General features: G+C 40.9%; 1 protein-coding gene across 5 annotated transcripts in view; it reads right to left on the minus strand.

Moving 5' to 3' along the window:
• The window catches only part of KLRG1 (killer cell lectin like receptor G1), a 20451-nt gene extending 953 nt beyond the window's left edge, over positions 1–19498 (minus strand). The window contains exons 1-6 of one of the 5 annotated variants that reach the window (XM_032270348.1): positions 19304–19498; positions 18344–18442; positions 15931–16035; positions 13041–13210; positions 8341–8441; positions 6705–8001 (exon numbers count right to left, since the gene is read on the minus strand). In XM_032270348.1, the coding sequence (XP_032126239.1) occupies positions 7890–8001; positions 8341–8441; positions 13041–13210; positions 15931–16035; positions 18344–18425 (570 nt within the window). In that variant the 5' untranslated portion in view covers positions 18426–18442; positions 19304–19498 and the 3' untranslated portion in view covers positions 6705–7889. Of the gene's footprint in view, positions 1–6704; positions 8002–8340; positions 8442–13040; positions 13211–15930; positions 16063–18343; positions 18633–18664; positions 19261–19303 lie in introns of those variants that run through there. The other 4 variants (XM_032270349.1, XM_032270346.1, XM_032270351.1 and 1 more) reach the window with 4 other exon arrangements.
• Positions 19499–20684: the final 1186 nt, after the last annotated feature.

The following is a 20684-nucleotide window of genomic DNA, read 5'->3' on the forward strand; positions in this document are numbered from 1 at the left end:
AAGAAAGAAAGAAAGAAAGAAAGAAAGAAAGAAAGAAAGAAAGAAGGAAAGAAAGAAAGAAAGAGAAAGAAAAAGAAAGAAAGAAAGAAAGAGGAAAGAAAGAAAATAGATTTTAAGTGTTCTCACACCCACACACAAATATGTGATGTAACACGTTAATTAACTTATTTGCCCATTCTACAATGTATACGTATTTCAAAACAACATGTTGTACACTTTAATGTATACAATTTGTATTTATCAATTAAAAAAAAAAAAAAGCCAGGCACAGTGAGGCACACCTGCCGTCCCGGCTACTCAGGAGGTTGAGGCAGGAGCACCACTTGCGCACAGCAGGTTGAGGCTACAGTGAGCTATGATCGCACCACTGCACTCCAGCCTGGGTAAAAAAAGTGAGTCCCTGTCTCTAAAATACACACACACACACACACACGCATGCATGCACACACACATAATTTTTTTAAAAAGTAAAATGCATGACTAGAAAGGAAAAAAAACTCATAATGTTTTAAGAAAACAAATAATATAAAACATCTGCAACTCATATGACTGCCAAATAAGCAGGCAGCATGTGCCTCCAGGAGTGCCAACAGATTGATGAGAAAAAAGGCAGAGAAAGAACCCTGACAGAGTGAATAGCCAAAGGATATAAACATGTAACTCAGAGGACACACAAATAACTCACTCACTTGAGAAGATGCTCAAAGACAATACTAGCCTGGAAAGCACAAACAATGACAAAGCTATAACATCCCTCTTCCCCACAAAAATAGCAATAATAATAATGAGCCAGAATTCAAAACATTGAGAACACATGGAGCTGAGAAGGACCTGGGACCAGCACCCTCATTCACTGCCAGTGGGGGTAAAATTGCTTCAGCCTTTTGGAAAAGTAATCCAGTGATAGCTATTAACACTTTTGATTCGGCATACGTGTGAGCTCATGATTCCCCCTTTTAGGAATCGATTGTAGAGAAACAGCATACACGTACAAAAATGTTCACTGCAGCTTTATTTCATCTCGTACGCTAGTACTCCCAAATCTGTCCCTCTACACGTCCCTCACTTTAGGACCCTCATTATTTGGGTTTCTTGCCTACTTCTGGCTAACTCTCTTTCCTGACACCTTTTCTCTTCCCCTGAAACCACACTGTAACATCGTCTTCCTCCAAGCTTCCTGCCATTTGATTTCTCTGTTATTACAACTAACCTCGAGTGGGCTACTGCCTAAAATCATGCAATAGCACAGACTGAAGTCACTAAAAATGTATGACCTCCTGCCTCACCCAAGCTCGCAGGGCTGCCCAGCAATGTCTTGTCTCTAGGCAGATACCTCTTTTTCTCCTTTGTGATTATTCAAAAATTCTGCTGTCCATAGACCCCTCCAACCCTATTATTTCCTCTCTCCTTCTTAGCACATGACCTTGTATTTGATTTCACTGAGAAAATGAAGTTCACCAGGCAAGGACAGTTTACTTCCCTATCGCTTATAATAATCACATCAGAATCCTCACCCACTTTCCTTCTTCCAGGGGAAGGGTCACTCTTTCTACCCAAGGTTACTTCTTCCAGATGTCCAGTCAATAAATAAGACAATAAAAGAACCTGGATCTGGTTCATATTCATCCACTGTCTCAAGGATCTTGGTCTGTATAACCTGTTGCTTCCTGTAGCTTATCTGTCACTTCTCTGGCCCTCCTCTCCAGCTAAGCTTTGTTTCCTAATTAAAATCTCCTGCCTATGCCCTAGCCACTGCTGCTACCAGGACCATCATAGGCTAGTTTCATATTCATCCACTGCCTCAAGGATCTTGGTCTATAAAGCGTCCTCTCTCACACACATTTTTTATTTTTTGAGATGAAGTCTCACTCTGTCACCCAGGCTGAAGTGCAGTGGCACGATCTCGGGTCGCTGCAACCTTTACCTCCCAGGTTCAAGTGATTCTTGTGCCTCAGCCTCCTGAGTAGCTGGGACTACGGGTGTGTGCTACCATCACTTGACTAATTTTGGAATTTTTAGTAGAGACAGGTTTTCACCATGTTGGCCAGACTGGTCTCAAACTCCCGGCCTCAAGCGATCTCCCTGCCTTGGCCTCCCAAAGTGCTGGGATTACAGGCATGAACCACCGCAGCCGGCCACACTCACATCCATTTTTAATCTCTCCTTTTCAACCTTTTTTTTTACCTCATTACAAAATGTGCTACTCTGTTCTATCTGTATTTTAAGATATATTGACCTTACACATAACTACTTAGATATTATCTCTTTCCTTCCTCTCTTAACCAAACTTCATAAGAGGACCATCTACACTCATTGTTTCCGCTTCCTTATCTTGTATTGTTTATCAGCCTGCTGAAATTTCACCTGTCACCACAACACCAATGAAGGATGATAAGCGTGACCTTCATATTGCCATTTCCATTAAATACTCTCCTCTCATTATGTTACTTTACAACTCTTTGGCATTTGCCTCTAAAGAGTGCTCCCTCCCCCTTGAAAACCACTTTTTCTTTAGTTTTTATTACATCATTTTTTTGCTCATTCCTCTGTGCCAGGAGTCTTCTTCCCTCCTCTTTCTTTCCCTTCTCAGTGCTAATATAGAAATAAAGACTTTACTATCATCAAAACTTTGCCTTGTGAGAGCATTACTAGCAAGAGAAAGATGTGTCTTATAGATGTTAAACGTGAGGAATCTGAAAGACCTCCTTCTAAGTAAAAACCCCTCATTATCCTTCAAAAATGGAACCAAAAGTGAAGTCATCATAATCATTGAGAGCCCTGAGGTTCACTTACCTCTGCCTTGTGAAGAAATAAAGAAATAGGCACCCAAATTTATACGTTGCTGGAGAGTTTAAATTAGTGGGGCTCTCACACCAGTTAGAATGGCGATCATTGAAAAATCTGGAGACAACAGATGCTGGAGAGGATGTGGAGAAATAGGAACACTTTTACACTCTTGGTGGGAGTGTAAATTAGTTCAACCATTGTGGACGACAGTGTGGTGATTCCTCAAGGACCTAGAAATACAAATTTCATTTGACCCAGCAATCCCATTACTGAGTATATATTCAAAGGATATAAATCATTCTGTTATGGACACAGGCACACATGTGTTCATTGTGGCACTGTTTACAATAGCAAAGACCTGGAACCAACCCAAAAGCCCTCAATAATAGACTGGACACAGAAAATGTGGCACATATACACCATGGAATACTATGCAGCCATAAGAAATGATGAGTTGGGCCGGGCGCGGGGGCTCATGCCTGTAATCCCAGCACTTTGGGAGGCCGAGACAGGTGGATCACGAGGTCAAGAGATCGAGACCATCCTGGTCAACATGGTGAAACCCCGTCTGTACTAAAAAAATACAAAAATTAGCTGAGCATGCTGGCGCACGCCTGTAGTCCCAGCTACTCGGGAGGCTAAGGCAGGAGAATTGCTTGAACCCAGGAGGCAGAGGTTGCGGTGAGCCGAGATCGCGCCATTGCACTCCAGCCTGGGTAACAAGAACAAAACTCCGTCTCAAAAAAAAAAAAAAAGAAAGAAAGAAATGATGAGTTTGTGTCCTTTGTAGGGACATGGATAAAGCTGGAAACCAGCTGGTGTCTGGGAATTAAAGAGTTAGGTTTTTATTATAGTCTGAAGTCTGGGGTTATTTGTACTCATCCTTCTTGGGAAAGCTTTTCAACCCATCAAAGGGAATAGAGTGTTGTCATCTAAGTCCTTGGTCACTGCAGCTATATCTGCATTAGGGAGCACCACAAACCCAGTAACACTGTGACTCTTGCAGACTTACAGAAGTACCACCTTGTTGGTCTTGGGTATCATACGGGAAAACTTACTAGATTACCAGAAAGAAACTCTTGTTATCTTCTGTTACTTTACACCAAGGAAACAAAGTTGCCCTCTTCATTCTGAGCTATCTGGAGCTGAGGGAATAGTGAAACAAGTACCCTTGTGGCCACCACCACTGGGAGTGCACTAGGTCAGACCTGAAGCCAGCACAGCACTGGGTCTCACCCAAGGCTTGTGGTAACCACTACCTGGCTACCACTGATGTTCCCTCAAGGTCCAAGGGCTCTTCAGTAACCTTATGGTGAATGCTGCCAGGCCTGGATCTCTACCTTCAGGGCAATGGGCTCCTTCCCCTCTGACCCAGGGCAGGTCCAGAAATTCAGTCCAGGAGCCTAGAATCGAGAACCCCAGGTGCTTACTTGGTGCTCTACCCTATGGTAGCCAAGCTGGTACTTAAGCTGCAAGACAAAGTCCCCATTTGTCTCGGGTTAAATCTCTCCTTATCTATGTCCAATCTCTGTCTCATTTCCTCAAGCAGAAGCAGTCTCTCCCCATGGATACCATAGCTAAGAATGTGCTGGGTCACACTGGAAGCCAGCACAGCACTGGCTCTCATCCAATACCTATGGCAAATACTGCCTGGGAACTGCTGCTGATTAGTCAGAGCCAAAGTGCTCTTTAGTCAGCAGGTTTTGAATCCTGCCTGGACTGGGTACTTCCTTTCAAGGCAGCATGTTCCCTTCTGATCCAGAGTGTGTCTTAAAATGTCATCCAGAAACTCGGTCCCAGAATAGGGGCCTGGGGTGCCCTATCCTTTCGTGGCTGAGCTGTATCCTTGCAAGGCAAAGTCCTCTTTATTCTCCCATCTCTTCTCCTCAAGTGGAAGGAAGGAGTCTCTCCCAGAGCTGCAAGCTCCACTGCCTGGGGTTGGAGGAGGGGTTACACAAACACTCCCATGGCCACCCAGCTGGTGTCTCACTAGGTCACGTTCCCTGTTGTATGCAAAATTTCAGTGCTGCAAAAGAAAGAGCACTGGAATATAAATCCTCTCAGCAAGGCAGTTTACCTCTATAGAAGGGTGGAGCAATGGCGAGCGTGCACCTAGACAAGGGAAGGAAAGGGGTTCTTATTCCTGATACAGGTAGCCCCTCCTGCTGTGCCGTTCCTCCATTGGCTAGGGTTAGACCGCACAGCCTAAGCTAATTCTGATTGGCTATTTTAAAGAGAGCAGCAGTATGAGCCAAAGTGGCAGGGTGGGTAGTTTGGTGGGAAGGACAGTTATGGGACAAGTCAGAGCAGGTGGCCAGGGTGACTCAGGTCAAAGCAGGTGACCAGGGCAGGTGACTGGAGCAGGTGACCAGAGCAAGTGACAAAAGCAGGTGACTTGGATAAGTAAGGATGAAGCAGGGGACCAGGAGAACAGATGAGAACTACTGATTAGAACTGGTGGAACAGATTGTTTCCTAAAACTACAAGGAATTTACATTTTAAAATGGACGACAAAGAACTGAACATACTGACATACTGATTCTTTGTATAGAAATCTAGAGCTCATTGTGTCCAACACTCCTTCCATGTCCACTGGCTCTGAGCCCAGCATAGCACCAAGACTTGCCCAGGAATTGTGGTCCTTATGGCTTAGATTGCCTTTCAAGTTTATTTAGGACCCCAGAGTGCTTTACCCTGCAGTGGTGGGAGAAGTTAAAACTCAGGTTCCCACCACTGGGATGGGCAGTTCCCCTGTGGGCTGGTCTAAACGCTCCCTCCGTGGGCACTGGCTGAATTCTGTCCCACGTTGCTGTCTGCTTTGACTGGGCAGCACTCAGTTCCAGTGGAAAGCTCCGTAATGGCTGCACTCTTCCTCCCCGAAGCACAGACTCTCTCTCCACACCACACCTGCTGCTGGGAGATGAGGAAGGGGTGGCATTGGCAATTCAAGACTGTCTCTCCTGCCCCCTTCAGTGCCTCTTTTGTTGATAGGATGTTAAAACCAGGTACTGTCATTGCTTATCTGATTTTTGGTTCTTATGAAAGTGTTTTCTTGCGCGAGTAATTGTTCCATTTGTGTTTCTGCAGGGGGAAAATCAGCGGAGGCTGCTTGCTCCAACTCCTCCTGTGTGTTCCTGGATTTTCTTCATTTCAATTTAGTGACTGCTCCATTATTATCTTTAATAAATGTGTTATTCCAAACACTGAATGTTCCAGATATGTTTAATGTATAATGTTCATCAAAGGAGTCTGCTGTGCAATGTAAATGCTAATCAAAAACATTAGTTTCTAGTTTTACAAAACTTTATTTCACTAGGCAAGGCACAAGAATTGAGTTACTAACTGATCCCAGCCCCTCATAAATAAGTATAAGGAATAAATAAGCAACCAGAAAGTAAATTGTTAATTCGCTTGTAACATTCTTAAGGGAGACAAAGCAGTGAAGAACTACACCCAATTCTGATGATAGGTGGATAAATCTTTATTAAAGGCCTGAACCTTAGTCACAGAGGAGGACTGCACACATCCTGCCTGCTCAGGTGAAAATTTAAGACCCAACTGTAGTTCTCCTTTTCTTATCTTTCAATAAGTAAATGAAATTGTGCACCCGGAAGTAGCTAAGCCATGGCCCACATGGAATCGCTATCGTCACATCCTTAATGAAATGAGAGTCACTACCACCACATCCATAACTAAGGGATACTTCCTGCACCAGAACCAAAGGACAGCAGTCACTCAGGGACGGGAGCTTGTTTCCACGACCTCCTTCTATGAGCATTGTATCCAGATTAACTGGCCCTTTGCCTCTTTAGCTACTGAAGACCCTTATGGGTGGGTTAGGGAGGATTAGGATATACTGTTTTTCTCATCTTTAATTCCTCTAATTTATGGACTAACAGAAACAACTAGAATGAATAGTTTTCATTCTTATTTATTCATCCGTTTATTTATTTAATAGTCACTGAACGTGAGCACTATCTTAGGTATTTGGGATACAGTGGTAGATAATATATAGTCCACGTTTAAAAAAAAAACTATGAACGATAAAGACAAAAAGAATTATGATCTCCTTCATTACTGCACCTCTCTCCTTATGTATGTCTAAACTCTGCTAAGGAAAAATAACAAAGTTTTTCTTATTTTTGAGGCATTAGTGCCTAACATAATTTGGTGATCCAACCACATAAACTGTCTCTGTAAACTTTCCTCTATGAAAATGCCTTATCGAATTCATTGCTATCTTGAAATTAATATGCAGGTCACATATTCACAAAAGAGAAAAGATACAATTATACGTTGGTTTATTCAACCACATCTATGCATACTCAGAAAAAAAAAATCAACCAAGACCAGGTTTTTGCATTAAGTGTGAAGGCCTAAGAAGGAGGAAGTACCACCTTGCCCTCGCTCACTTCCCACAATTTATATTCTCACCATTAGCATTTTTTTTTTTTTTTTAGAAATAGAGCCTTACTGGGTCTCCCAGGTTGGAGTGCAGTGGCACCATCGCAGCTCACTACAGGCTCAAACTCCTGGGCTCAAGCGATTCTCCCACCTCAGCCTCCCAAATAACTAGGACTACAGGTACGCACCACCATGCCCAGCTAGGTTTATTCTTTAGAATAAAGTTTGATCTGCAAGGATCACTGTTAGGATAAAAGTATACCGCCAGGGATCGGTAATGTACTAGAGGATTAATAATGTACTTCTCTAGTACATAAGCAATAGTATATATGGGCATAGATTTTATCAGATGAGCTCAGAATATAATATGAAAAAGATGTATTTTTTACAGAGATGGTTGGGCAGGGGATGAGGGTGGCAGCCTTAGTTGGCATATTGAGAAATACAAAAAACAAACTTATCTATTTCAAAAGTTTGCTTAGATCTGGTCTTTAAATTGTTCACATATCTAAATAGTCTCCAAGAGAATCCATCAGTGAGGCATCAATCCCTAGGATGTTGTCTTGCATGTAATGCCACATCTGAGCAAGTCCAGTATTTGCTAACCATATGCTCATGGCTTTCCCCACATCCGGTGGCCGGCTCCGTCCTTTTAGGGCTACATGACAGATCCGAGGGTCAGGACGAGTGGCCATCCATCAATGTCTGACCTTCTTACACACCCACTGTAAAAGAACTTCACAGCTTGAGGCTTGAAGAATATATTTGTTGATGGCGCCACATGTCTGCACTAAACTATTAAAAGAAATCCTGTAAGAATTCAGAAAAGTTAATCACTTGAGGCCACATGCACAGAAAAGGACTTGAAAGGCATGAAGGGATAAAAACTGAGCAAATTCTTTTTCCCTATTCAGGTCCCTAGTTCCCCAAACAGCACAAGAATAAAAATGGTTCATCAGCCTCTCTTTAAAAGTCATCCTTTTTTTTGTCCTTACCCATTGTTCATTCCCCTCCTTGCTCCCTATTCCCTCTCCTTTTCACTCTTTCCTCTCCTTTCCACCTGCTCTTCTTAATCTATTACCCAAGTAACATAATTTGTCTCTCCTTTTTCCTCTCTCTCTCTCTTTTCCCTCCTTTGAAGCCCCTTACCTTGAGAAGTTTAGAGGTGATCCATCTTCCCACCTCCAGCCAGAATTGTTCCTCAGTCCAATCCAGCAAAAGGCCTCACTGAGGAAACCTTTGACCCGGCTCTAAGGGAGAGGTTGAAAACCAAAAAAGGGACCTAGTCAAACAATTATTCCTTTCCACATTGGATTCCTAATACTAACTTAAGTAATTAATTAAAAGACAAACTATCATTCCTTACACCCTCCATCATCACGATTCTTAAGGACTGAATGCTTGTGTCTTCCTAGAATCAACATTTTGAAGCCCTAAGCCCCCAGTGTGATGGTATCTGGATGTGGAGCCTTTAGGAAGTAATTACGTTTAGATGAGGCCATGAGGGTGGGGCCTTCATGATGCAGTTAGTGCCCTTATAAAAGGAGAAAGAGACCAGAGCACACTCTCTGTCAAGTGACGATACAACAAGGCAGTCATGTGCGAGCCAGAAGTGGGCCCCCACCAGGGGCCACAGAACCTTGATATTGGACTTTCCAGCCTCCAGAACTGACAGAGAGAAACATCTGTTGCTTAAGCCACCCAGTCTACGGTATTTCGTTACAGCAGCCCAAGCTAAGACAACTATTCACTATAAATAACTAATTTCTAATTTAACGTCTAATTCTAAAGATTAACACAGAGAGGAGCAGCGTCCTAAAATTGGCCTTTCTATCTGTAACTGGATTCTTATAATGTAGCAAATAAGATAATATTACATCTCTACTTTCCATTGCAATTTTCTCCTTAATTAAAGAAAGCGCCTGATAGGTATTCAGATTATCTTAAAAAAAAAAAAAAAAGAAGAAGAAGAAGAAGAAGCAGCTGCTAAACATTTGCTGCAGAAGTGGTCATTTTTCCCATACATAAATTATGATGAAGCCTATAGCAATATTCTTGGTTTTTTCCCCCCACTAAAGTCTCATTTTCCATGTCCTCATCGATCTTGTATATGGCAAGAAGAAAACGGTTCTTAAGGGCACAGTTTAAGGTAAAGTTAAATGGGCTACACCACTTCTGTGTGCCATGTTACCCAAAAGAACAGAGATAAAAGATGCTTTGATCTGCAAAGTCTGACACTCAAATGAAGAAGTTTATATCCTAAGAGAATTGTCTCTATAAATGAAATAAAATATTAAAAGATTAAAATAGATTAAAATAAAAGGTTAAAAGATAATCCAAGGTTAATTTTGTTGTAGGATTTAATGTTAGTGTAATCAATAATTATATTTTCAATATTTTTGAATGACAGCTTAATCAGTTAAATACCTTTGGAATAAAATGTTCTTTTTATCTGGAAACTACTAAGAAGGCAATACAATTCAACTGCCTGTGGTTATTACGATATCACCAGGTGTCCCATTTTGATGTCATTTTTATTCCACTCCTGGAAGATGGTTGCTAAAGAGTAAGAATTTATGGGCTCTGCCCTTAACTGTCTCTCTTTGCCTACTTGGACCCCGCACCAGCACAAATGAAGAGTTGCTCTTCTAAAGTTGAGAGAGGAGCCAGCACAGTGGCTCACGCCTGTGATCCCAGCACTTTGGGAGGCTAAGGCGGGCGGATCACTTAGTTGTAATTTTGTGTCCTTTAACATAACTCTCCCTAACCTCCCCTTCCCCAACCCTTCCCGCTTCTTCTATCCTCTTTTCTGAGATCAATATTTTTTTTGGGTCTCGAATTCTGGACTCAAGCAATCCTCAGCCTCCCAAAGTGCTAGGATTATAGGCGTCAGTCACCATGCCCACCAAAGTGGAATTTAAAATTTAGCTCTGCCAGATTTGTAGCCTTGGACTTATACTCACTCATTTTCTGATTTTTTTTTTTTTTTGAGACAGTGTCTCACTCTGCTGCTGAAACTGGAGTGCAGTGTGGTGCAGTCTCGGCTCACTGCAGCCTCCACCTCCTGGGTTCAGGTGATTCTGTGCCTCAGCCTCCCAAGAAGCTGGGATTACAGGTGTGCGACACCACACTCAGCTAATTTTTGTATTTTTAGCAGAGACAGGGTTTCACCATGTTGGCCAGGCTGGCCTCGAACTCCTGACCTCAAGTGATCCACCCATCTCGGCTTCTCAAAAGTGCTGGATGGCAGGCAGGAGCCACCGCACCCAGACAGTTCCTCTGGATTTTATTCATTCACCAACAAAATGGGGATGTTGAACTCTACTTTTTAGAATTGCTGTGATGATTAAGAAAAGGCTGGGTGTGGTTGTGGGCAACTGTAACCCCAGCTACTTGGGAGGCTGAGGCAGGAGAATCGCTTGAACCCTGAAGGTGGAGGTTGCAGTGAGCAGAGATCGTGCCACTGCACTTCAGCCTGGGCAACAAGAGTGAAACTCCATCTCACACAAAAAAAAGGAATACTATACCTAAAGCACCTGGCAAAAAGCAGGTGCTCAATCCATGGTAGCCTCTGTTATTACTGTACACTTTACCGTTAGTGATCTAAGATAGGAGGTGAACTCTACTTCAGCATCTCACTGAAAGACGGCTGTGTAACAGCATGGGAGGGATATTTTCCACAGGCCTGTAGATTCTACATACAGCAACCAAATTCTCCAGCAGCACTCTCCACCAATGGAATGCCAGTTTGAAAAACTTCAGTTTTAACAGATCCATAGAGCTCTCACTTTTATTTTTATTTTTTGCTTTTTTGGTAGTGGCTCAGACCCCAGTCTGACACTGGAAACACTGCACATACCTCAAAATAGTATGTAAATCTTGCCCTGAGAACAAAAGAATAACAACACTAGAACAAGAGACTCAGCAGGTCGCATAAAAGTCAATTTGGTTCTACAGGATCTGACAAAAGCTGGGGCCAGAAAAAGAATTAAAGCAGAGCATCAAGTAAGATTCCACGGGAATTTCAAAAGTAGAACTTATAACATCTAGCAGGGACATTCCACCCTCTCCAGCACTGACTTGGCCCCAAAGAGCCTTAAGAGAAAATAAACTCAATTTGGAAATCCAGTGAATGTAACTCCGATGCTTTACTCAACACTAGTCTCAGGAAGCAGGGCATGTAAGGAAACAAAGGAAGGAATCCCTCTAATGATCCTGCCCTTCCTCTGCGTACCTCGCGGAAACAGAATATTGCCATTTTCCCAGACATTCTGTGCCCTTCATCTTTTCCCTCCTCCCCTCTCATGATCACACTGTGAAATTTATAGTAGCTGCTACACCACCATTTTCTGTGGCAGTGTCTTGTGCTATGACTCATAACTCCTGTTTATCAGTTTTGCCCACAATGTTTCCAGGTCATGGTTCACTTCTGCTACTGATGTTAGTCAGCTCAGATCCTCAGTCACTATATCAGAATGAGAACAGCAGTTTCTACAAGGTCCAGAAAGCAAGGCTGTATTGCCAGAGGCCATAAAAGATCCCGTGTCTAATGAGTAGACCTCAATGCATTCTGCCACCTCAGTTAGAGAAGACATTAAAAAAAAAATGTAAGTCACAAATGTGGAAAAATTTAGAGTTTAGATTCTATGTGGAATTCCAAAGGAATAAGTGTTCCCTTGACAGAAAACAAGAATCTATATGCCCTATATATGTACTTATATAGGTAGCTACAACATGTAGGAACTGCCAGGTGTGGTGGCTCACACCTGTAATCCTAGCACTTTGGGAGGCCAAGGTGGGCGGATCACCTGAGGTCAGGAGTTCAAGACCAGCCTGACCACCATGGTGAAACCCCATCTTAAAAAAATAATAATAATAATAATAATAATAAATAAAATAAAATAAATTTAGGAACTCTATGTTCTCCCCAACTGCTGTAGAGTAACTACCTCTGGATTTTTCCCAAGGTAAGTTAGCATAGTTTAATTCTCAATAAACTGTTCTCTGTGACTAGAGTCTATCCCCAAAAAGAAAACAGAAAACAATAGCAAAACACAAAAATCAGTATTAAATTAGCACAAAAGATGTTATTTATGTTGACAAATTAGGATTTGATTGATATTTATACCAGGCAACCTCAGGATGTCAACTCCTTGTATTGCCTTGAGATGGTCTAGGACTAATAGCAAGTTGTTTTCCAAGAGATTGCTGGGTGGATAGAAGGATCTGAGGGGGCTGTAGGAAGTGGAGGCCAACACACACACGCACACAGACACACACACACACACGTTTCCTTCCTTATATCCCAACTTTCTGGATGTTGCAGTCTGGAACTTCGTGGATTCCAGTGAATGAAGGGAAAACATTTTTAAAGAAGGCATTCAAGACCTTGCCACAATCACTCTGTCCCCGTGATCTCTATCTTTCCCTCCTTCCCAAGTTCCACTGTATAAAAGTCTGCTGCCTCTTCATTGTTGGACCTGCATGTTTCCGGACCTAAGACTTATTTTAACTATACCTGTATTTCAGGTCTAATTCCCCTCCAAAACACTCACCATCCTCCTGCCTCCTCCCCCCACATACACTCGTACATGCTTTGCAAGCATCTGGGTTGCTATAACTGAAGTTTGTTGGGTCAGGCAGCATAAGGGTAAAGAGTTGGGGAAGGAGAGGGAAGAAGGAGAGTAGAGGAGGAGGAAAGAAGAGGAAAGAGAACAAGAGGGAAAGGGAAGAATATAATATCCCCCCAAATCACAGATTCCTTCTGTTCCTCAAAAGAGGATACATGACACATTTAAACAGTAGTTAAGAAAAACAAAACCCTACATTTTCTAAATGTTTGCATTTACCATTTCCTCAATGCTCGTTATGATAAGGAGTTGTGAATCTCTGGCTAGGCAGAATTGCAGACTAGAATTCCAGTCCTTTTTCTCCACTGAGAAATAGTAACAGTGGTTACCATATCTCATCCAGAGGTCTGGACAGCTAGGACAGCCGGCACAAGTGGAGTAGTTGGAGCCTAGGAAAGAAGAGGACCTGGTTCACATCATGGACCACTCGGTCTTGGAAATTAAATGGCAGATAAAATGGAATCTGGCAGTCCCAGGTCTTCCCTGCTCCACCACTTTTCAGATTGAGGGTTAGTGAAATGTGTGACAACGCATGTTCTCAATTTGAATACCTCATAATGTCCAACCCCATCATCTGCTAGTATATATTCTACTACACAAGAATGTGGCTGTAACTGAAGGAACAGAGAAGAAAACGTAGAACGCTCTACCTGAGAACTCTGGAGCAAGTACTGTACTTGTGCTAGAGATCTCTGTGCACATGTGATATAAACACACCAGATAACTGTGCATTGCATGATATCTATCTGTGTACTGTCTTTGCTCAGTGTATATATTGCATAATTGCATAATGTATATTGCTTAAATCAGGCAGAATTATTCAGAATGCCCAATTGAAAATGCCAAAAAAAAAGAAAAATTAAGAAAAGCAAACTTAAACAGAATGAAAAGTTTTGTTTTTTTTATTATCACAGACGTAACTGTCTCTCACCATTGAAAATTGGAAAAAAAGCACTTATATTTTGACAAAAAGAACTAATATTTTTTTGAAGCGTTTTCTGGTAGAGAAGCATAACAGTGTTAAAGTGAAAAGTGATAGAATGCCCTAACTGAGCTCTTAAATATGGAAGATCTGCATTCCTTTAAAATGGTTGGCTCATAGTTCTGTCAAGATGAAAGGTAACTGGCCAGGCATGGTGGCTCAGGCCTGTAATCCCAGCACTTTGGAAGGCCAAGGCAGGTGACTCACATGAGGCCAGGAGTTCAAGACCAGCCTGGCTAACATTGTGAAACCTCATATCTACTAAAAATACAAAAAAATTAGCCAGATGTGGTGGTGCCCACCTGTAATTCCAGCTACTTGGGAGGTAAGGCATGAGAATCACTTGAACCCAGGAGGCAGAGGTTGCAGTGAGCCAAGATCGCAATACTGCATTCCAGCCTGGGTGACAGAGAGAGACACTGTCTCAAAAGCAAACAATCAAAGATGAAAGGGAACTGAATACACTTTCAAGGTAATTCCAACCAAGGTTCCAAAATTCTATTGATTTTCTACTTCAGTTTCCATGCTTAACACATATTTGCATAATCTCACCATAAACACAATTCTATAGTGAGCAAGTATGAGCCATTATACTCCATGAGCACATGTGTAGATATGAAATTGCAGAATAGAGTGTATATCTACTCTAGATTTGGGAATTACGAAGTGGGGAAAGTAGTGCTTTTCATATAAAGATTAGATAATTATTCTCTAAGAAGCCCTGGCATGCAATCAATATCAGTTCTGAAGATCAAGCTGTTAAACTGGCACCTCATAGAGTTGTGTTGTGCTTTTTCCATAAAACTGTGACATTGCTCAGCCTGGATTAGAAATTCCCAACTTCCCTAGGTGTTTCTTTTTGTCAAAGGTTGGACTTGGATCTAAGGTAGAAACCCTGGAGCTGAACTCTTAGAATCCTAATAAATCACTTTTGTATAATCTGTCCCTATCATTCCCTAAAAACACAAACCTAAGCTAGGGCTCTAGACTGTAAAACATAAACTGAGAGTCCTCTAGATCACTAGGTTTGAGGGCCTAGAAGAATTAAACTTAGAAAAATTCATTTTAGAAAATGTGAAAGCACCTCAATGGCAAAAAACAACAACAACAAAAAAAACAGAATATGTTTAATTACATTATGACATATCTATTAATGAAAAGTTAAACATCACTAATATTATAATTCACTAATATTATAATTTAATTATCACAATAAATATGGAATTAAGTAGGAAATGTTTCTGGCAACATAAAATTAAAAAGCAATATCCAAAATTATGAGTATGCTACGATCAGAACTATTCCCAGCCTTCCTTTAAAAGAAAGAAAGGTGGGAGAATTTTGAGAGGACTTGACTGCAGCTCTACTAAGAAAATATGGTCAGGTGCAGTGGCTCAGCTTATAATCCCAACACTTTGGGAGACCAACAAGGGCAGATGGCTTGAGCCCAGGAGTTCAAGATCAGCCTGGGCAACACGGTGAAATGTCTCTACAAAAAAAAATAATCATACAAAAATTAGCCAGGCTGGTGGTACGTGCCTGTGGGCCCAGCTGCTTAGCAGGCTGATGTGGATCATTTGAGCCAGGAGGTCACCGCCACAGTGAGCTGTGATTGTACAGTGGCAGAGGATCCGCTGGTATAGCAGCACACAAATCTGTCACCCACGGCCTGGGTGACAGAGGAAGAGCCTTTGAAAAACAAAAAGAAAAGAGCAAAGGCTGCGGGGAGTGGCGCTGGGACCCGCGCGGGCGGTGGGGTGGGGGCGGCTGAGCGGCGGATGCACCGAGTGAGGTAAGAAAATACATACTGGCCTGGCGAGGTGGCTCACGCCTGTAATCCAAGCACTTTGGAGGCCAAGGTGGACGGATCACTTGAGGTCGGGAGTTCAAGACCAGCCTGACCAACATGGTGAAACCCCGTCTTTAAAAAAAAAAAAAAAGAAAGAAAAATACATGCTTACATGAATGCACATAGTCAAAGATGAGGAGACTATATCCAGGAAATAGCTGTATACAGACGGTGATTTATTTTGTTTGAATTATTTTGATTTTTCAAACTTCCTGCTGTGTCATATTGCTTTTATAATATAAAGCGAAAGATGAATTTTGGTTTAAGTTTGCACTTACCCTGGTACAGGATCCACTGGTGTAGCAGCACACTCATAAGAACTGCAGTTAGAAGCCCCAAAGCTATTGCCACAAGGCAAGAACAAGAAGGCCTGGAAGAAGAAGCTGCAATAACAGAGTCAAAGCACAATCCTGAGTCGGAAGAAAGGTTGAAAGAAAAGAGGAAGTCAGGGAAGGATGTCGCATCTGAAAGCAGTTTGGCCTAGTGGGAACTGAGATCCAGGCCATAAAGGCTCCTTTTCTGGATGTGTCAGGGACTGGCTCTAAAGTCTAAGGTAACCAGGAACATACTCTATTTGTCAAGTTAAAGAATGCTTTTTTCCTTTGAAATTGTGGCTTACACTGTCTCATCCTTAGGTGGTGAGAATACAAATTGGTATCTCTTTGGAGGACAATTTGGCAGTATCTACTAAAATGGCAAAGGCATTTACCCTTTGGCCTAGAAATTTCTCCTTAAGAAATTTTTCCTACAGAAATGCACATGTGCAAAAAATCATGTTTATTCATGGCAGCAATAATTGTAGGAGGAAAAGACTGAATACAATCGAAATTCTACCAGTAAAAGGCCAGTCAAATACATTTTGATATATCCATAAAGTGAATATACAGCTTCTAATAAAGACTGGCTTTTTTTTTTTAACTGATATGGAATATTTTGTAAGATATATAGTCAAGACAAAGAAATATCTGCAGAACAGGGTATACAAATATCTCTGCAAGCACACCCAAGAATCTGATAACACTGCCTCTGGAATGGAAAAAAAATAAAAAGGTCACTGGAGACAAGATAGGAGAAAGACTTTTTACCTTATTTTCTTTTGTACCTTTTGAATTTTGAACCATGTAAACATATTATCTATTCAAAATTTAAATATATAAAATTTAAATAAAAATAATCTACATTTCAGAAGTGCTTTGTAAATTGTTGTTATTAAAAGTGCAGTAAGTTACCGAATCTTTATTTGGAAATTGAAGGTATCTCACGGTCATAGAAATTACATGTAACGAGCAAAACTCGGTAAATTAAGATGGTATCAAAGTTCTAATTTTGATTCCTTTGTTTAATAGCCTTTAATTAGGAATTAAACTTGCCTGTTTGGCCTTCAATTTCTTGTTTAAATTTTAGATAAATTATTCTATATATGTGGTTATCAACGGAGTATTCTGAACTTCTTAAAGAAAAAGAATTCATAATGAGAGATGCCTTCATGAAGAGAGAATACTGCATAATAAATATTTGGACTGATGAATCCAAAAACACCAGATTTCTAATAAAACTTTTAAAAATACACTGCATCACAGAAGAACATTTAATGAAATATACAAATGTTCATTTTTGTGTTATGCTAAATTTAAAAAAGGTATCAAAGCATAATTGTATTTGTGTAACCACAAACCAATTCAAGAAAGTAAAATAAATTTTTAAAATTTACTTTAAGTGTATATTAAAAGCCTCTAAATAGTTCCGAGGTTCCAATTTATCACCAGTTGTGTGTGTGACCTTGAACATATACTTTGACATATACATTACTTCTAACTTAGTATTTCCATTCCTTAGAAATTAACACAGATATAATTCAAAAATAGGAAAAGATTACACAAATAAAGTATACTAGAATGATTTAGCAAATTAAGACAACATTCTCAAAAGACATTACAAACTATAATAGTAAAACTATGTAGTAAAAAGAGAGAAAGCTTAGGGAACTACCCTAAAGAATATACCTTGTGGGAATTTACTGCCTAAGATACAAAATCAAGGATTAATTTTGGCATTTACACTATTACCCGTCTGTCTCAGATAATGTTCTCTCGGGGCTCTACATAAAAATGGCTCTTTTGTCCTCAAATCCTCAGTCACAGAGACTATTATCTGCAGTGTTCTTGATACCTTTCTTCCCAGTCACCATTCTAGTACAACACTGTGAGGTCAAAAAAAAAAAAAATCTAGATATGTAAATCAGTTTCTTTCCTGACAAAAATCTTACTATTATCCACCAGAATAACTATTGGTATCCTCTTCATTCCATAGTCAGAAAAAGAGCCATACCTAGAATTTAAACAGCTGGTCCAAGGTTACTCCAAATATAACTAAAGATAAAGTTCTCCCAACAAAGTTCCTGCTTTAGTTAGGAGCAAGAAGGAATACAGGCATTGCCCTAGGTTGGGTTTCTTACACGGGATCAAAGAAGTGAATGACTAGAAAAGAGTTTTACCTTAGACCTACCATCAGATCCTGTACCATAAACCAACTTTTCATATTCCAACTCTGGGCTTCAAACTGGACCGAAAGTATTTCCTCAAATTATCCTCGATTTTTCTGCACCCTCTGCTTCAAACTTATTCTATTCCCCATTCATCCTTAGCCTACTGTCACTATTCATCGTTTTCCATGCTGTCTTGGTTAACTCACATTTTTGCTGTGGTCCGTAGTCATTTTGGGCTTGGGTTGCAGTAGGCAACTCTATCATAGAATAAATAACACTGTCAGTCATCTCCAGCGATCTTTCACCTGCAGTTGAGAGAGCTCAATTATAGAAGTGTGAAGGGACAGGTATCAGTGAAGAAACAGCCCAATCTCTAAACTGCTAGCAGGAAACAAAAGCAGAAGTAATTTTTCAGGAAATGATTCAAATTCTGGTGCTACCTATAGAAATTAATATTTTAAGTTGTTATTTTTTTGCTCCATGACACTCTAGATGCTCATTAAATATATATTGATTCCCCATCTCACCTAATTCTGTTGAGCAAGGGAAAATTGCTCTCAAGTCCAGCAATTTCAGTTACAAAAGCTAGAATAAAAGTGAGAGTGGTTACTAGCTATGAATTGATCTCAGATTTTTTTCTCTGCTTTGTTTCCTTCTGAAAAAGTAGCTGTATGCCAAATGAGACTGATTTCGTCATTTCTTGGAATTTTGGGGCAGTGATAAGCAATAACGAATGGACTGTTGGGTGTATATGCCTGGAATCACGGGAGAAACTGACTCTTGCCTAGATATATGTTTGTGAATAAGACATAACCATGCCTTCCCCAAAACATTGTCTGAATTGTGCTATCGTCTTTACCCTTCACAGTGTCAGAAATTCCATTCCATTTTCTCTTTGTTGTCTTGTTTTTACATGCAAAGATAACTAAAAAGAAGAGCAAAGTAAACGAATACATTCTAACATCTTAGTAATTTATTTTTAGTGGGTTAAAAGTTAATAAAATGTTAAAGTAAGGAAAATAGGGTATTAAAACTCTGAAGAATGGATAAGATCATCAAGACAGACTGTATAAGGACAAAAGAAAGAGAAGAGAAACAGGGAGTACAAATTAATAAAAACAAATATATTTCTGCTTCCAGCCATGACAGAATGGCATTAGACTTACTTTCCAATCAAAATATTACACATGGCAAAATACACGAGGCAGCTATTTTCAGGAACACACAGGCAGCACTGTGATCCCTGAAAGAACACACAAAGGTGAGTGCTATGATCACCACAGCTTTCTATCTAGAATCACCTTCTTTCTCGCTCTCTCTCTCTCTTTCCTTCTTTCTCTCTCTCTCTCTCTCTTTCTTTCTTTCTTTCTTTCTCTCTTTCTTTTTTTGTCACCCACACTGGAATGTTACCCAGGCTGGAATGCAACGGTGCAATCTTGGCTCACTGCAACCTCCGCCTCCCAGGTTCAAGCGATTCTCCCTACCTCAGCCTCCTGAGTAGCTGGGATTGCAGGTGCCTGCCACCACACCCAGCTAATTTTAGTATTTTTAGTAGAGATGGGGTTTCATCATGTTGGCCAGGCTGGTCTTGAACTCCTGACCTCAGGTGATCTGGCCGCCTTGGCCTCCCAAAGTACTGGGATTACAGGCATGAGCCACTGTGCCTGGCCTCTAGGACCACTTTCTAGTACAGAGCACAAAAATGAATCCTTAACAGAACAGCAGTCTTACTAAAAAGAGGAGGCAGAGATTGGAGTTTTGAGCTGCTTAAATGGCTGGAATTTGCAGGGCAGGGTAATTCACAAGAGAGGGTTACCCTGAAGACCATGTAGGAATTCCCCATATGTCTGCGGCTGAGTGCTAGGCTGCACAGAGACAGGACAAAACTCTGCAAGTCCAAGCTGAGATAGCTCCTGCAGCGCCAAGAGCTGAACAGAGAGAACAGAGGTGACGCATTGCTTAGCAGCACTAACCGAAAAAAGCCAACAATAGTTTAGCCGCCTGTGAGAACAAATTTTCACACCCTTAAGGTGAAGGCAAAACAAACAAAATGTTGTCTATACCTACAATGGAATATTATTCAGTCTTAGAAAGGAAATCCTGTCATGCTTTACAACACTGATGAACCTTGAAAACATGATACTAAGTGAAATGAGCTGATCACAAAAAGACACATACTGTGGGATTCCACTTAGAATATGAGGTATCTAAAGTAGACAAAGAAAGCAGAATGCTTTCTGACGGAGGTTTCGAGGGAAAGGCAAGTTGCTTAATGGGTACAGAGTTTCGGTTTTGCAGTGTGATTAAGTTTTGGAGATGTGGTGCACAATAATGCGAAGATTCTTGTATTCCTTTGCTTGGGCTACCACAACGAAATACCATAGACTGGGTGACTTGAACAACAGGAATTTATTTATTATCTCATCATTCCACAGACTGAAAATCTAAGATCAAGATGCCAACAGAGTTGGTGTTTGGAAAGTGCATCCCCCGTGAGTTGCAGACTTCTCACTATATCCTCAAGTGGCCCTTCCTCAGTGTGTGCAC

This window comes from Sapajus apella, unplaced genomic scaffold (assembly GCF_009761245.1).
Source record: "Sapajus apella isolate SASKATOON/1434 unplaced genomic scaffold, GSC_monkey_1.0 scaffold209, whole genome shotgun sequence".
Classification (NCBI taxonomy): Eukaryota; Metazoa; Chordata; class Mammalia; order Primates; family Cebidae; genus Sapajus; species Sapajus apella.